This window comes from Odontomachus brunneus, unplaced genomic scaffold (assembly GCF_010583005.1).
Source record: "Odontomachus brunneus isolate Ranch 3 - 2012 unplaced genomic scaffold, Obru_v1 Obru_scaffold_217, whole genome shotgun sequence".
In the NCBI taxonomy this organism is placed as follows: Eukaryota; Metazoa; Arthropoda; class Insecta; order Hymenoptera; family Formicidae; genus Odontomachus; species Odontomachus brunneus.
In genome coordinates this window covers 244,270-258,963 of record NW_022639667.1, presented here as the reverse complement: position 1 = coordinate 258,963, position 14,694 = coordinate 244,270, and the positions used below count along the sequence as shown (strand labels likewise).

The 14,694-nt window shown below is 34.8% G+C and overlaps 2 protein-coding genes across 8 annotated transcripts in view; both read right to left on the bottom strand.

Annotated features, from left to right (window-relative positions):
• LOC116852346 (peptide transporter family 1-like) overlaps positions 1-14,694 on the bottom strand; it is a 221,261-nt gene that overhangs the window by 102,220 nt on the left and 104,347 nt on the right. For 5 of the 7 annotated variants that reach the window (XM_032832618.1, XM_032832615.1, XM_032832621.1 and 2 more), the window contains one exon: positions 3,115-3,193. The exons of the other annotated variants lie outside the window; for them this stretch is intronic. In XM_032832618.1, coding sequence (XP_032688509.1) covers positions 3,115-3,193 — 79 coding nt within the window. The remainder of the gene's footprint in view (positions 1-3,114; positions 3,194-14,694) is intronic. 7 annotated transcript variants of the gene reach the window in all.
• The window catches only part of LOC116852348 (piggyBac transposable element-derived protein 3-like), a 7,457-nt gene continuing 3,912 nt past the window's right edge, over positions 11,150-14,694 (bottom strand). The window contains exon 2 of the mRNA XM_032832623.1: positions 11,150-12,909. Coding sequence (XP_032688514.1) covers positions 11,513-12,909 — 1,397 coding nt within the window. The 3' untranslated portion in view covers positions 11,150-11,512. The remainder of the gene's footprint in view (positions 12,910-14,694) is intronic.

Genomic DNA, 14,694 nt, shown 5'->3' with positions numbered 1-14,694 from the left:
CTCGGTCGGGAGCGTAGGGGCGGGCCGGGTCCGGACGGGACCGGACCCGGCCAATAACGCCCCTACAAGGTGAGGTGTGACCGGACGGGGGGGCCCACGTCCGGTCATAGAGGACAGGAACAGCGGGTCGGGAGGGAATATCACTCCCGGCCCGGGAAGGGGGGCGGGGGTTTAGATTTTTCCCCCGCCCCGCGGCAGAGGGCGTCCCGGAAGTAATGCGCAAGCGGTTCCCGGGGCGCCCTCGCAATAGCCGCAAGGGGCCCGGCAGAGGTTTTAGTGGGTAGGCCCCCTCCGGCCGCAGTTCCGGAGGGGGAGAGTCCCACACTACCCCTGGGAAAGTCCCGTCTTCCCGGGGGTGTGCGTAATGCATTTCCTCTGCCTCAAAAAAAAAAAAAAAAAAAAAAGTATGCACCAAATGTGTAAGCACCATCTGTAACGATTGCATCTAAAAACCTTCTAAGATTTTAATATTGTATTTAATTTAACAATACTTGTTTATATTTTTTATATAATTTATAATTTGTAGACAGATTAAAACATAAATTTTTTTCTTTTTCCGATTATTTGTCTTTCAGTGTATTTTATTTTAACACTGTCTATATTGTGTTCATTTTATAATCAGTTAACGTTTTCTTTTAGATTACTGAAAAACTGAGACTGTTATTATATATGTATAGTTGTAATATAATATTCGTAAAGTATTATTTTCGAACTATAAAGCGTTTTTTTTCTATCTTTTATTATCATGTTACAAATGGCAAAAATTTATTGTGGTCCACCGGACTCCATTGTACTTATAGTTTGACTAAAAAGGCATAGTACCTGTTATGGATTAATAGAGTTTGGCACATTACTTCACTGAAGCCTACAGTACATAATACTATCAGAGTTAAAAAGAAAATACTTTAGTGAAATTATTTATTACAAAAATATCAAAACATGAACATTAGCCATTTTATCTAAATATTTAAGACAAGATGGCCATAAGGAATAGATGACCTATATATATTTTATGTTCAAGATTCTGTACCTATTATTTTATAAAATAATGAAGAAAACATGATTTAACATTCATTTTAGTAGGATAATTAATACATATTATTTGTGAAAAATATAACATATATATAAAATAGAAACCTCTATTACAAAACTTAAATTTTAAATCCAATTTTTTATCAAAACATATTGCACATAAGATTTAATTACTGTAATATTGAAAGAAATTTTTGAAATATAACGACTTTTGTTTTATAAATGTTAGAATAATAGTGGGCCATCTTACCCAAAATGTGAGTGAAAGACGGTTATAATAGTATTTATAAACAAATAGTGAAAATGAAAATAAAAATGCATGTTATATACATGTACAATTTACATACCTATTTTATGTATCTAACGTTGATTGTGATAGACTAATTATAATTTATTCGACGTTACAGCAAGTTTTAGTGGATACATGAGAAATTTTACAGATAGTCGAAAATAACAATATAGTATAATATTCATAATCTGGCTATTTCGAAAAATGTACGCACATACACTACGATAAATATCGATGATCTTTGTGACACAAACGCAACGTTTTGCAATTATTAGAGAAATTACAGCCTATGGCCATCTTTCCGGTATGGCCATCATATCCGAGTTTGCACATGTGTATGCAGAGATAATGACCACACAGTTTATCACTCTCATAGTATTTAATGACTCCGAACTTTCTCTGCTGTGTATGCGGGTGCATGTGCGTACGTACATGTGTGCACACATGGGGTCAGATCACCGCCCTACGTAGGATTAATGCTAGATAAAATCGAGAATGTCGAGGATATCTTTTTTTTCTTATTATCTTAATTTTTCTTAAAATTGTGACGTATTAGCGAAATTTGGGCAATGAATCCATGTCCAGCAGGAAAAATTGAAAATGACTATTCATACTCGTGTTGTAAAATAAACGTACAACAGTGTTATGGATCATTTAACGTTAGAATAACTTTCATTTATTTATATGGATTTGTCAGTCAAACATTAAAAGACATTGCTAAGATATTGTTAAGGCATTGTTAAGACCAAATATAAACAGTAAATATTATAGTTTCAAAGAAAAATTATTAGATTTTAAAGCTCTTGATCCCTCGTCGAAACTCTTAATTGGTGATATCAAAAGTGACAAAACACGTGCCCAAAATTCATGCAAAATACGTTGAAATAAAAAAATATGTCTATAAAATGACACGCAAATCGGTTGGGCAAATCTGTAAAATAGCCTGAATATTTTTTTTTGTTCTAATATTTAATAAATTATCGTAAAATTAACATGATGTATAATTTAACTTCTTAACCCATATTTTCCTATGATTCTATCACCTTAATTGTACGATTCTTTAATAATTGTTAAAGTAAAAGGAAAGCGTTCGGATTATTTTACAAATTTACTGGATAGGAAGTATCATTTTGTGAACATATTTTATTTTAATGCATTTTGCTAGAATTTTTAGCGTATGCTTTCTTGTTTCTGACGTTATAAAATAAAATGTTCGCAGCGAAGAAATAGAAGCCTTAAATTAATAGTAACTATAATTAATAGTAAAACATACTAACAGCCTGATAAATCTAAAGAGTTGATAAAGCAAATATTTTACATTTTTTTCTTAAATATTAATAATGTAACATTAAAATATAATTATAACGTTAGAATATAATTGCAAAAGAACTGTGGAATATAAAAAAAAATATTTTTCGTGTTTTTATTATGACGTGTTAACTTTTTTATACATTAATAAGTTAAGTTTGACTTGAAATTTAGAATAATTGGGACAATTAATTCAATGATTATCTTAATGATTTCAATATAATTGAAATTAAAGAACGAGCTAATAATTTTGCCGGCTTGCCAGGTAGTACATTCGTGACTTACGCATCAAAACGAAAGGCTTATTTTTGTGCTATTGATTAAAAACTGTACGAGTTGCAAACAAAATTATATAAGAGCGGAGGAAGCAATTGTTCTAACTGCACGCTACAGAGCACTATTCTTCTATTATATAGATAGAAGTAGATATATGATTGGCGTTAGCAATTATATGTTAGATTGACGTTAACGATTAATATACTAACTGCGTATCCCATAGAAGGAAAACCTCTCGCAGAATTCATTGCTGACGATGAACAATACCGCCTTCGGATATTTCAGCTTCTGAAAAAATTTTCAAGTACAAATTTTAATGTTTTCTTTCTTGATAAAGTCTGCTTGAAATTCACTAAAAACAGAAGTTACGAAAATAAGATAGGAACGCATCTTATTTTTTAACGAGAAGAAGATAGCAAACCATTCTGACCTGATTATAACTCTTTATTTTACAAAGGAGATAATTACAGATCACTGATTACAGATTATTGACTATAGATCAAGTGACGTGATAACGTTGCGATGCCAAGTACATAAAGACGAGTATCTACTGAGAATGACAGGTCCGAGAATGACTATGTTTATGGTATATGACGATCGCGACGCTACAAGTTTTTTTGGAATTTTTTCGTCAATTATACTTCTAATTAAAATATATTAAAAAATAAAATCGTAATTGCAAATCTAATGGCAAATCTTATTGAAAATCTAATGGCATTCTTGACAAAATAATATAAGCTTTTAATTTCGGTTAATCTAAAAAAAAATTGGTATAATCAATCCTAACATCTGGAATTTTTACAACCTAAAATATAAATTTTCAACTATTAGATTTTCTTTCAGACATCAATTGTTAAAGTCTCTCGTACATCGTGTATTTTAATATTTAAGGCTTTTACAGTATACATAGTTATGTATGAGTATATGTAAACGCATTTGACTTTTGAATGTATTTGATATTGTATAATTAATGAAGTTAGTTAGATACGTAATATATATAAAGAACACATCGAAATTGAAATCAAGATACACGGCAACGTCTCGCACCAAGCGAGAAAGAAAAACGTGACGGGCTAACGAGCGCCGTCATAAAATAGCGTAGGGACGTAAAAGTCGTTCTACATTAGTTGCAAGTCTCAAGGTCGCAAGAAAATTGACCAATCACAGTCAATTCTTCTTTGGTCGTAAGAAGAACGATCAACTGTGACTAGAGTCCCTATACATAGAGTCTGGCCACTCAGCATGTTTTGTAATAAAATGGCGTCGGTCGCATCGTGAAATAATTCCGTGCGTTAATAATATACATTTTCTTGATTGTTTTACACTATAATAAACGAAGAATTGATTCATCTTTGAAGTAAGTAAAACTATTATATCGTTACTTGCTTATTAAATGAATGCATAGTAAAGTACATTACATATCTCAAACGAATGGAAGAAACTTAGAGTTCTAATCTTAGAAAGAGGTTATTAATAAATTATATGATTATAAATAATTAAAATACAAATGTATATAGGTAGGAGTCAAAATGCCGAATTGCTGTGTTATTGCTGTGTTGCAAAAATTATTTCTAAAAAGGATTTTTTATGTGACCGTTACCAACAGATCCTACAAGGAAAGTGTTATAGATATCAAAAATTAATAGAAAGGATTGATTACTTTTTAAATTATTAAGTTTATAAATGATTATACTAATAAATTGACTGTTATGATAATTAAACATCTATAATTATAAGTATTCCGTCATTTATAATATCCTTTCTCTGTTTAAATTTGTCTCCGAGGAGCCGAACTCGTGGAGAACTCACCACCATCGAAAAGTTGGAAGGGCCAGAAATACAAGGTAACTCCACTCCAATATCATTTAATACGACTAAATGGCAGAGCACATTATCGTAGCCAGTATGTATTGTTCCCTAGGTATCGTAGAGATGTCGTTAGCGGGGGAGACGGTGGACGGCAGGTTAGGGCTATCGCACACAAATTGACATAACTGCATATGCATAGCATAAGACCGTATGTACCAATGAGCATCGAGTATTAAGTCGCCATATTGGTGTTTGATGCTTAATATTCGATGCTCATTGGTCCATACGATCTTATGCTATGCATATGCAGTTATGTCAATTTGTGTGCGATAGCCCTTAGCAAGACGTGACGTACCTGAGGACTAACGTTACTAGAAAGTCACAGGCCAGGAAGGCCACAGGCCGACACCAAGAGGCGACAAACCCTCCCCCTCCCCCTCCCCGACAAATACGGCGATCTGTAGATCAGAGGCACGGGAGCCGGATGAGGCCGAAATATGCCGAAGCGGAAGACGGAACAACGACACTAATGGAAGAGGAAGAGAACTTTTAGCAGAAAGCTTTCGAAACGTTCGGGCACTCTTCTCAATCTAACTGTATAGCATGAGAATCATGAGTATCACGAGTAGCTGTCGAGTGTTCGAGAAGCGACGTCCCGATCGGCGAGCGAGCGAACAAGCGGAGGAATGACCAAGAAGGTCTGGCGAGGAAGCACCGCGGCGAGTTTTGTAAGATTGTCCTTTCTTTGTTATACCGTATTTTGTCCGTTGTCTATTTAGGAAAGGGTCGGGGTTAAAGAGTCGGAGAGGCTGACGCGAGTGGAGCGACTGACCACTTTATTTTGTGAGTTTGCGTTTGTGCGGATTTTTGTGAGGAAAGTCGCTCAACTATCGGTCGATTTTCCCACGGTGAAGATATCTGGCCACAGGTTCCGTCCGGACGCTGTTACAACCGAAAGAGCGAGTCGGTCGCGGAAGCTAAAGTCAGCCGTGACCTTGATACCACGGTTGTCGTCGAAAGGCTCTCACACCGGCGGTTCGGGATTGTCGCTATAGAAGAGCACGAAGAATTAATACCGCGCGAGCGAACATCTCAATTCGCGACTGCTGTCGACTAGCTTCGCGTGAAAAAAAATTGTAATAAAGCTACCAATCTATCCAAGCAAGTTTATCGTGGTTTTTCCCTCAGCGAAGCTCTTTTCCAAATTCCTAGACCCATCTCCGACTCTAAACTTAATCGAGCTACCGGAGTCTGTCGCGAACGCGGGTCAACGTGGTCCCGCGCAAGCAAATGTGGGCACACTGAAACGTGCCTGGTGTCCAGGCTCGCGAGGACCATCGGGTGAAAGTTTCGACGCCGTGACAGTATTTTACTTCCTGCGCAAGAAAAAAAAGTCGCACTGTTTACATTTCTATTTACTACGAAAAAAAAAATTATCAAGCGATACGATAACATCACTAAGTATATATTAAGTACATATTAAAAGTACATAAAGACGATTATCCTCCGAGAAGGATAGATCCGAGAAAGACTATGTTCATACAGTACATGATGATCACGACGTTACCAGCTTTTCCATAGTTTTTACGTCAATCGTATTATTAACTAAAATATCTCGAGAAATAAAGTCGGAATTAAAAACTTAATGCCATTTCTGTTAAAAACGTTAACCCTTAGCTAGCACACCAAAAGCCTCAGCTTAATTCAGCTTGATTCAGCTTCAATTTACTCCCCCCCATAGTACGAAAATGGTGCTTGTGCCATCATCTATTGTTTGTCTAAAGAACCTTCTTTCTCCTGGATTACCTAGCGTAATTTTAAAAGCGTCAGTCTAGCTGTGGTATTCGAGTGAAACGGAGTGGTGTCATCAGAGACCCCAGTATGTTAGCTATAATTATTAGCTATAATTTTTTTCTGAATTTTTTTTCATTGGTGATTGTCATCAGGACGTAGAAAAAGATAAGTACATAATGTTCTACGGCATTTAATTTCTTTTTTCAAGAGTATCATATTATTCCGGTTTTATTAGATGACGTATCAATTACGGCTTCGGCCCATATGCCTGCAGCTACTCGAGGAAGATCGTGAGAATAATTATTATACATTAATCAAGTAAAATTCACTCATATTTAATAAATAAACAAGTATACTTTGAAAAAATAAGTATAATTTGAAAAAATAAATAGTACATTTTTGACTAAAATTTGTCTTTTCAACTCTCCAAATAAATACCTTTTTTGAAACGGCCACTATCAAACTATTTTTTTTTTTTCTTAAAGTGTTATATCTCAAGAGTATCAAGTTAAATTTTTAGCTCTTAATATGAAATAATTAGAGTTATGAATTTTTTAGTAAAAATAGTCATTTTTTCGTTTTTTTTACGTTCTCAAATTTTTATTCATACTCAATATTATATTTTATCAAAATAACCTATAACATCTTTTAAGTCGTTACTTGAAAACTATTTGAATTTTTTTTAAGTGAAAAAAATCAATAGCTTCTACGCAGCAAACATTTTAGTAGTTGGAGTCTCAAACGGCCCAGTGTGCCAGCTATGTAAATTGTGATGAAGTGTGCTAGCTAAGAGTTAATATGTTTTCAATTGCAACCAATCTGATAAAAGTTGTTCCGATCATCCTTGAGATCTGAGATTCTCACAACATATAAAATACAAATTTTAAGCGGATAATTTTTTTTCAGACATATATTGTTTAAATCTCTTATAAACGCGTCAATAGTGCTCTAACATATAAAGTTTTTGTACATCGTATACATCAGTTATTTACATGCAAATGCATTTGAATATTTTCAATGTAATTATATTCAAAGTGATCGAAATAATGTTAATTAAAAATATTGAAAAAAGAGATTAAGTAATCGAAATAAATAAAAATAATAAGGAAAAACAAATAAATAATCAGGGTTGGGAACGTTACTTTTTAAAAGTAACGCGTTACCGTCACCATTACTTGCGGTAAAAAGTAACTCGTTACAGTTATTTGAAAAGTAACGATAAAAAAATCGTTACTTTCCGTTACTTTTGTAAAAAAAAAAAAGTTAAGATCGGATAGTAAAACAAATAGTAAGAGAGACAGTACATAAATTATACATATATAAAGACTAAATATAAGATATTTAAGCGGGAAGCACACATTCTTGTATAACGACATAAAGCCCATTCTATTATACATTAGTCGTAAATCGCAAGGTTGTAAAGAAATTGACTAATCATAGTCGATTGTTCTTCTTGCGATCGAAGAATAATCAATTATGATTGGTCAATTTCCTTGCGTCAACGATCTTGCGATTGCGAGCCACTTTGAATTTCAACAATTTGAGGTCAGATTCGTAAGGGTTAAGGGGCGCTGCACACGAATTAATATAACAGTAACGTAAGACATACAGTAAAAATGGACCAATTACAATCGAGTATTCACAAAAATGGCGACCTTACAGTTCGACGATACTCAAAGTGATTGGTCAATTCTTACGGTACGTTACTGTTATGTCAATTCGTGTGCGGCGCCCCTTAACCCTTTGCGGCATAGTGTACCATATACTGGATACCTTTTTGCCCTTAGTTTTTTATATTTTTTACATAGTTTTCAACATCAATCTGTACAATAAAAAGTACATTATCAATTATGTAGAACATCAGTTGTCATAAAAAATTTTTAAAACATTCCTATTGTAAAGGAAATGTATTTTATAAATAAACAAACTATAAAAATACTGTCTTTTAATATATTATAATAAATGTAATTGTGACTAACCAATAATTAATAAGCTGAAAATAAGGTCTAAGGTTTTTGGGGTTGCTGATTACGAATACGAAGTCAGATTTTCAAAATTCAAAATGACACATCCAATATGGCGGACGACTTTTTAAAAAATTATCAGATTTCGATGAAACTTGTTATCTAAGGGTTTCTTAGGTCGCTGATTACGAATCCGGAGTCAGATTTTAAAAATTCAAAATGGCGGATCCAATATGGCGGACGAATTCCAGAAAATTATAGTATTTGTATAAAACCTAGTATCTAGTGTTTTTTGGGTCGCTCATTACGAATCTGACCTCAGATTTTCGAGATTCAAAATGGCGGATCTAAAATGGTGGACAAACATGTTGAAAAGTGTATAAAATATCATGAAAATCGTTACTCGATGGTTTTTAAGGTCGTTAATTACGAATCGAATATCAAATTTTTAAAATTAGCATCGTTAGCTATGGATAACGCTAAATCGAGATTTTACAGGATATTTTCTATCTTTTGACGAGACTCATTTTTTACATGTTTGGCATAATGCATTGGATCAAAAAATTTACTCTTGATTTTAGATTCGTAATCAGCTGCCAAAAAGATCCCCGCCAACTAATTTTGAAGACCTAAAACACATTTTTTTATTTCTTGGTCTTCCGTATTGGATCAACCATTTTGAATTTTGAAAATTTGATATTTGATTCGCAATTAACGACCCTAAAAATCGTCGAGTAACGATTTTTATGATATTTTATTCACTTTTTATCCACTTTTTATGTTTGTCCACCATTTTAAATCCACCATTTTGAATTTCGACAATCTGAGGTCAGATTTGTAATCAGCGACCCAAAAAACACTAGATACTAGGTTTCATACAAATACTATTAGGACTTTGAATAAGTTCTCGCTGATTTTTCGTGAAAATTAATGCTTTATTTAAAAAAACTTGTAAAAAACATGTCACTGAAAGTATTGTCCATCGCTAGCCACTATTTTTTCCCATCTTTCTGGCATTTGAATTCCATGTCGGAAAAACGACACGTCTTTTGAAGCTATCCAAAAGTCGATCCATTTTTTGGCATCTTCATAAGAATGGAAGTGCTGCTCAGCCAGACTATGTGCCATCGATCGGAACAAGTGATAATCGGAAGGGGTAATGTCTAGTGAATCGACGGGTGGGGTAGAAATTCCTATTTAAGCGTTTCCAAGTAGGTTTTCACCGGTTGTGCAACATGTGGCTGAGCGTTATCATGTTGCAAAATCACTTTGTCGTGTCTCTGCTCTTATAGCGGCCGTTTTTCCTTCAATGCTTGGCTCAAACGCATCAATTGTAGTCGATAGCGATCTCCCGTGATGGTTTCGTTCGGTTTGAGCAACTCATAATAAACTAAACCCAGCTGATCCCATCAAATGCAGAGCAGAAGCTTCGAACCATGGACATTCAGCTTTGCCGACGATGTTAATGCATGGCCGGGCTCACTCCACAATCTTCTACGCTTAGGGTTATTGTAGTGTATCCACTTTTTATCGCCAGTCACGATACGATGCAAAAAACCTTTCCTTTTCTGCCGTTGAAGCAGCTGTTCACACGTGAAAAGACGCCGTTCGACGTCTCTCGGTTTTAACTCGTACGGCACCCAATGTCCTTGCTTTTGAATCATTTCTAATACTTTCAAACGTCTCGAAACTGTTGTGTGATCAACTCCTAATGATTCTGCAAGTTCAGCTAGCGTCTGACATGAGTCTTCATGAAGTAATGTCTCCAATTCTTCGTCTTCAAACTTTTTCGGTATACCAGAACGTTCTTTATTTTCAACATCAAAATAATTATTTTTGAAGCGTCTAAGCCAAAATCTCTGCATGTTGTTTCTGGCAGAGCATGGTCACCGTAAGTCTCAACAAGAATTCTGTGTACTTCAGCTGCAGATTTTTTTTTAATAAAGTAGTACAATAAAATTCCCCGCAAATACTCTTTTTTTGGCACGAAACTCGACATGTTTAACACTATGAAAAAAAAAGATGTTCACACTTCGGCGAAATGACATACACTGAATTTCAAGATTGCTTATAGTACTTCCTTATAGATGCGTTACCATATTAACCCATTAACGCCCAAAGAAACAGAATTTTGTTTGTTATTTCAGACGTTGTAAGTAACATGAAAATCAGTTTTAAAATAGCTCCGAAGTACCTTATCCACTATTTTCGAGGTCGCTCTTTCGATTGGTGAAGTCAGAATTGCATTTTAAAGTCACCAAAAAAAAATATGGCGGATTTTAAACAAAAAAGTGACGAAAATTCTGAGTTCTTCCGAGTTTGGGATTTTTTTTGAGGGACAAAATGCCATCAAAATATTTTTGGACTTCAACCAAAAGTGCACAAAATAGTTCAAGATGACGACAAAATTTTTTCCCTGGCATGAAAAATTCCTAACCTCTTCATAATAACCGGAAAGCCCTGCGCGTTATTTGAATGTTGGAAAAAGAGATTCAAATAGCTGCCCGATCGCCCAAACTCTTTGAAAGTCCCTGAAAGTCCCTGGAAACTCGTATATGGGGGTTTTCGGGGTCGCTGAACACGAATCTGAGGTTAGAATTTCAAAATTCAAGATGGCGGATCCAATATGGCCGACAAAATATCGAAAAAAGCATCAAAACTGACTGAAAATGCATACATCAAGGTTTTTGGGGTCGCTGATCACGAATCTGAGGATAGAATTTCCAAATTCAATATGGCGGATCCAATATGGCCGACAAAATATCGAAAAAAGCATCAAAACTGACTGAAAATATATATTCTACTTTTTGCATAACCCAGAGACAACGGCGTGGACGTAGTAAAATTCTGTCTCCTTTGGGGTGCTTTTTTATAGTGAGTCCCCTTGCCTCTCACTTTTCGGGGTGCTTTTTTATCGTGAGTCCCCTTGCCTCTCACTTTTCGGTGTGCTTTTTTATCGTGAGTCACCTTGCCTCTCACTTTTCGGGGTGCTTTTTTATTGTGAGTCCCCTTGCCGCTCACTACATCTCACTCAAACATCTTAGTGATCTTTTTTCATACATGGACTGCATAAGTATGCATCACAACCTTCACAGAAATTGTATGTTCTGATTGAACAATTTTTGCACTTCTTTTGTTTACTTTGTCGAGAAATTTTGTGTATATTACGCCTCATTTGACTCTTTTGTACATAACTCTTGGCTATTGACATAACAAATTCTTTCGTTCCAACTTTATTCTGACCATCTCCACAAGCATTGAAAATCACAAGGGCATTCACAATTGCTGCTTGAAGCAATCTGATAAAAACTACCCACGTCCATTTTTTGGATCGGATGCACGGCGCAACATTGTTACAATGTCCATCATGTAAATCTACCCCACCCATAAATCGATTGTACAGATGAAAAGCTTGTGGGAACGGTATATCAATCTTGGCCTTTGATTCCGAACTGTACCTCTTAGAGTCTGATAAAAGTGTTACTCCAGCAGCAGTAGATATGATTGAAACTAACTTCGAATCCATAGCCGTTATATAATTTATGCCACTGTTTTTATCATGCTTCACGACATACGTTCCGCGTTTAGACGTCTTACTGATCACGTTCTTGTCAGCTACTCGATTCTCTCTTATGGTCCCGGTACATTTTATTTGTAGTTTATTCAAGTGCACCATAAGATCTAAATTCGTGAAGTAATTGTCAAAATATAGATGGAACTGGGGAACTTGTCCAGCAGGAACCATTTCGAAAAATGGTTTCAATAAATTTAGAACAACGCGAGAACCCAAAGCACATTTAGCTAATTTCTCACCAATTATTGAGTTCTTTCCGCAATAAAGATCAACATTCAGTAAAAATCCGTCTGCTGTACAAAGACCCCAAAATTTCAATCCAAATCGAACAGGCTTTCCCCGAATAAACTGTTTCAATGATGTTCTCGCGTATGATTTAGCCATCATTTCGTCTACAGACATGGCAGTTCTCCTGATACCGTACTGGAGAATATTTTTTCGAAATTTATTTAGCAAAACACGGACGCGCCAACCTTTATCATCGGTATTTTCATCTTTCGTTTTCGAAAATTTGAGTTTAGATTTTATATTTTCAAACGTATTACGTGACATTGCGGAAGAAATTACTTCACACGATAAAAAAGGATCAGCAGCCCAATAATCTCTTTGAGACTTCCGCTTGTTGAAAGAACTCACTAAAATAATACCGATGAACGTATTTAGATCATCCATATTCAAGTTCAAACCATTTTCTTTGCTGGCATCGATCATATAGTCTGTCATATCTACAGAGAAAAATTGTTCAAAAAGTTCAACTGGCTTGCTTTCTCTAATACGTTTCTTCTGAGTATCCTTCAATAAAACTTTATCCATAAGATCGCATGTATACTTTTTTTCGCCATTCACCCATTTGAACTCATGACCTTTTTCCAATTTATCTTGATTTTCGCGATAACTTTTACAGATCTTGTCATAAGTCATAGTTACTTTGGCCTTTCCACGATCAGTTTCATCATCCGAACTCTCTCCACCTGAGGAACCAGAATTATCTGGATTTGGAATGGCAACCAATTCCTCCTCATGTTGAATGTGAAATTACATTCAATAGTTTATTTGTGATATAATTCAAGTTCATACAAAAGTATAGCGAATTATAACTCAAACGATGTCAACCCCTTTTTGGTAACTTTAGGACACCACCTGCGTCAAGAATCTGAGATTATTTGACGATACCTGAGGAATTGTGCTCAACAAAAACTAAAAAAGTACAAACTGACAACGATTTGGACTATTACCCAAATAAACTATTGATAATTTTGAAAGAGGGAACTTTATATGTTTGAAACTTGATAATGAAAATATCATTTAAAATAAATAGTTATTCAAAATCTAGATGAACATCAAGCTACATTGGAAAAAATCAATGATCTTAATGGGATAAATAATGAAAAAGGTATTGTTATGATCTCATGAATAAAATTTTATTCAGCGAATATGACAAGAAAGTCCTCAGCAACCTTGAAGTATGTATTTTCAGTCAGTTTTGATGCTTTTTTAGATATTTTGTCGGCCATATTGGATCCGCCATATTGAATTTGGAAATTCTATCCTCAGATTCGTGATCAGCGACCCCAAAAACCTTGATGTATGCATTTTCAGTCAGTTTTGATGCTTTTTTCGATATTTTGTCGGCCATATTGGATCCACCATCTTGAATTTTAAAATTCTAACCTCAGATTCGTGTTCAGCAACCCCGAAAACCCCTATATACGAGTTTCCAGGGACTTTCAGGGACTTTCAAAAAGTTTGGGCGACCGGGCAGCTATTTGAATCTCTTTTTCCATCATTCAAATAACGCGCAGGGCTTTCCGGTTATTATGAAGAGGTTAGGAATTTTTCATGCCAAGGAAAAAATTTTGTCGTCATCTTGAACTATTTTGTGCACTTTTGGTTGAAGTCCAAAAATATTTTGATGGCATTTTGTCCCTCAAAAAAAATCCCAAACTCGGAAGCACTCAGAATTTTCGTCACTTTTTTGTTTAAAATCCGCCATATTTTTTTTTGGTGACTTTAAAATGCAATTCTGACTTCACCAATCGAAAGAGCGACCTCGAAAATAGTGGATAAGGTACTTTGGAGCTATTTTAAAACTGATTTTCATGTTACTTACAACGTCTGAAATAACAAACAAAATTCTGTTTCTTTGGGCGTTAATGGGTTAATTCAAAGGAGTTTTCTATAATTTCGGTTTATCTTTTCATATATCGTTGCTTCACAGATGTTATGCAAGTATGTGCTACGTTGTCATTTCAATTTTCTTACATATAGACGGTACGTAAATGTGAATATCACGTTGCCGATATTCACATTCTTTCCAAGAGAGCCTTTCGCTGCTTTTCTGATAAATTCTTCAAACCACTTATGTACTACGCTGAGAGAAAAAAATAATTGGAATAACTATAATCTCACTATATTTTATAGTTCGTTTTGGCCTCAAACATATATTTAAAATTCATCTAAACATGAAGATATAGTAGAATAAACACAAATTTATAGTCACCATCTTATTATTCTATATATATATGGTAAAGCACATTTTGGGAATATAGTTACATGTACCTATATTTGCGAAATATTCCAATTGTATTGACTATATAAAATAATTAATAATTTCTCTTATCATTCAATATTTGCCACCTTATTACTAT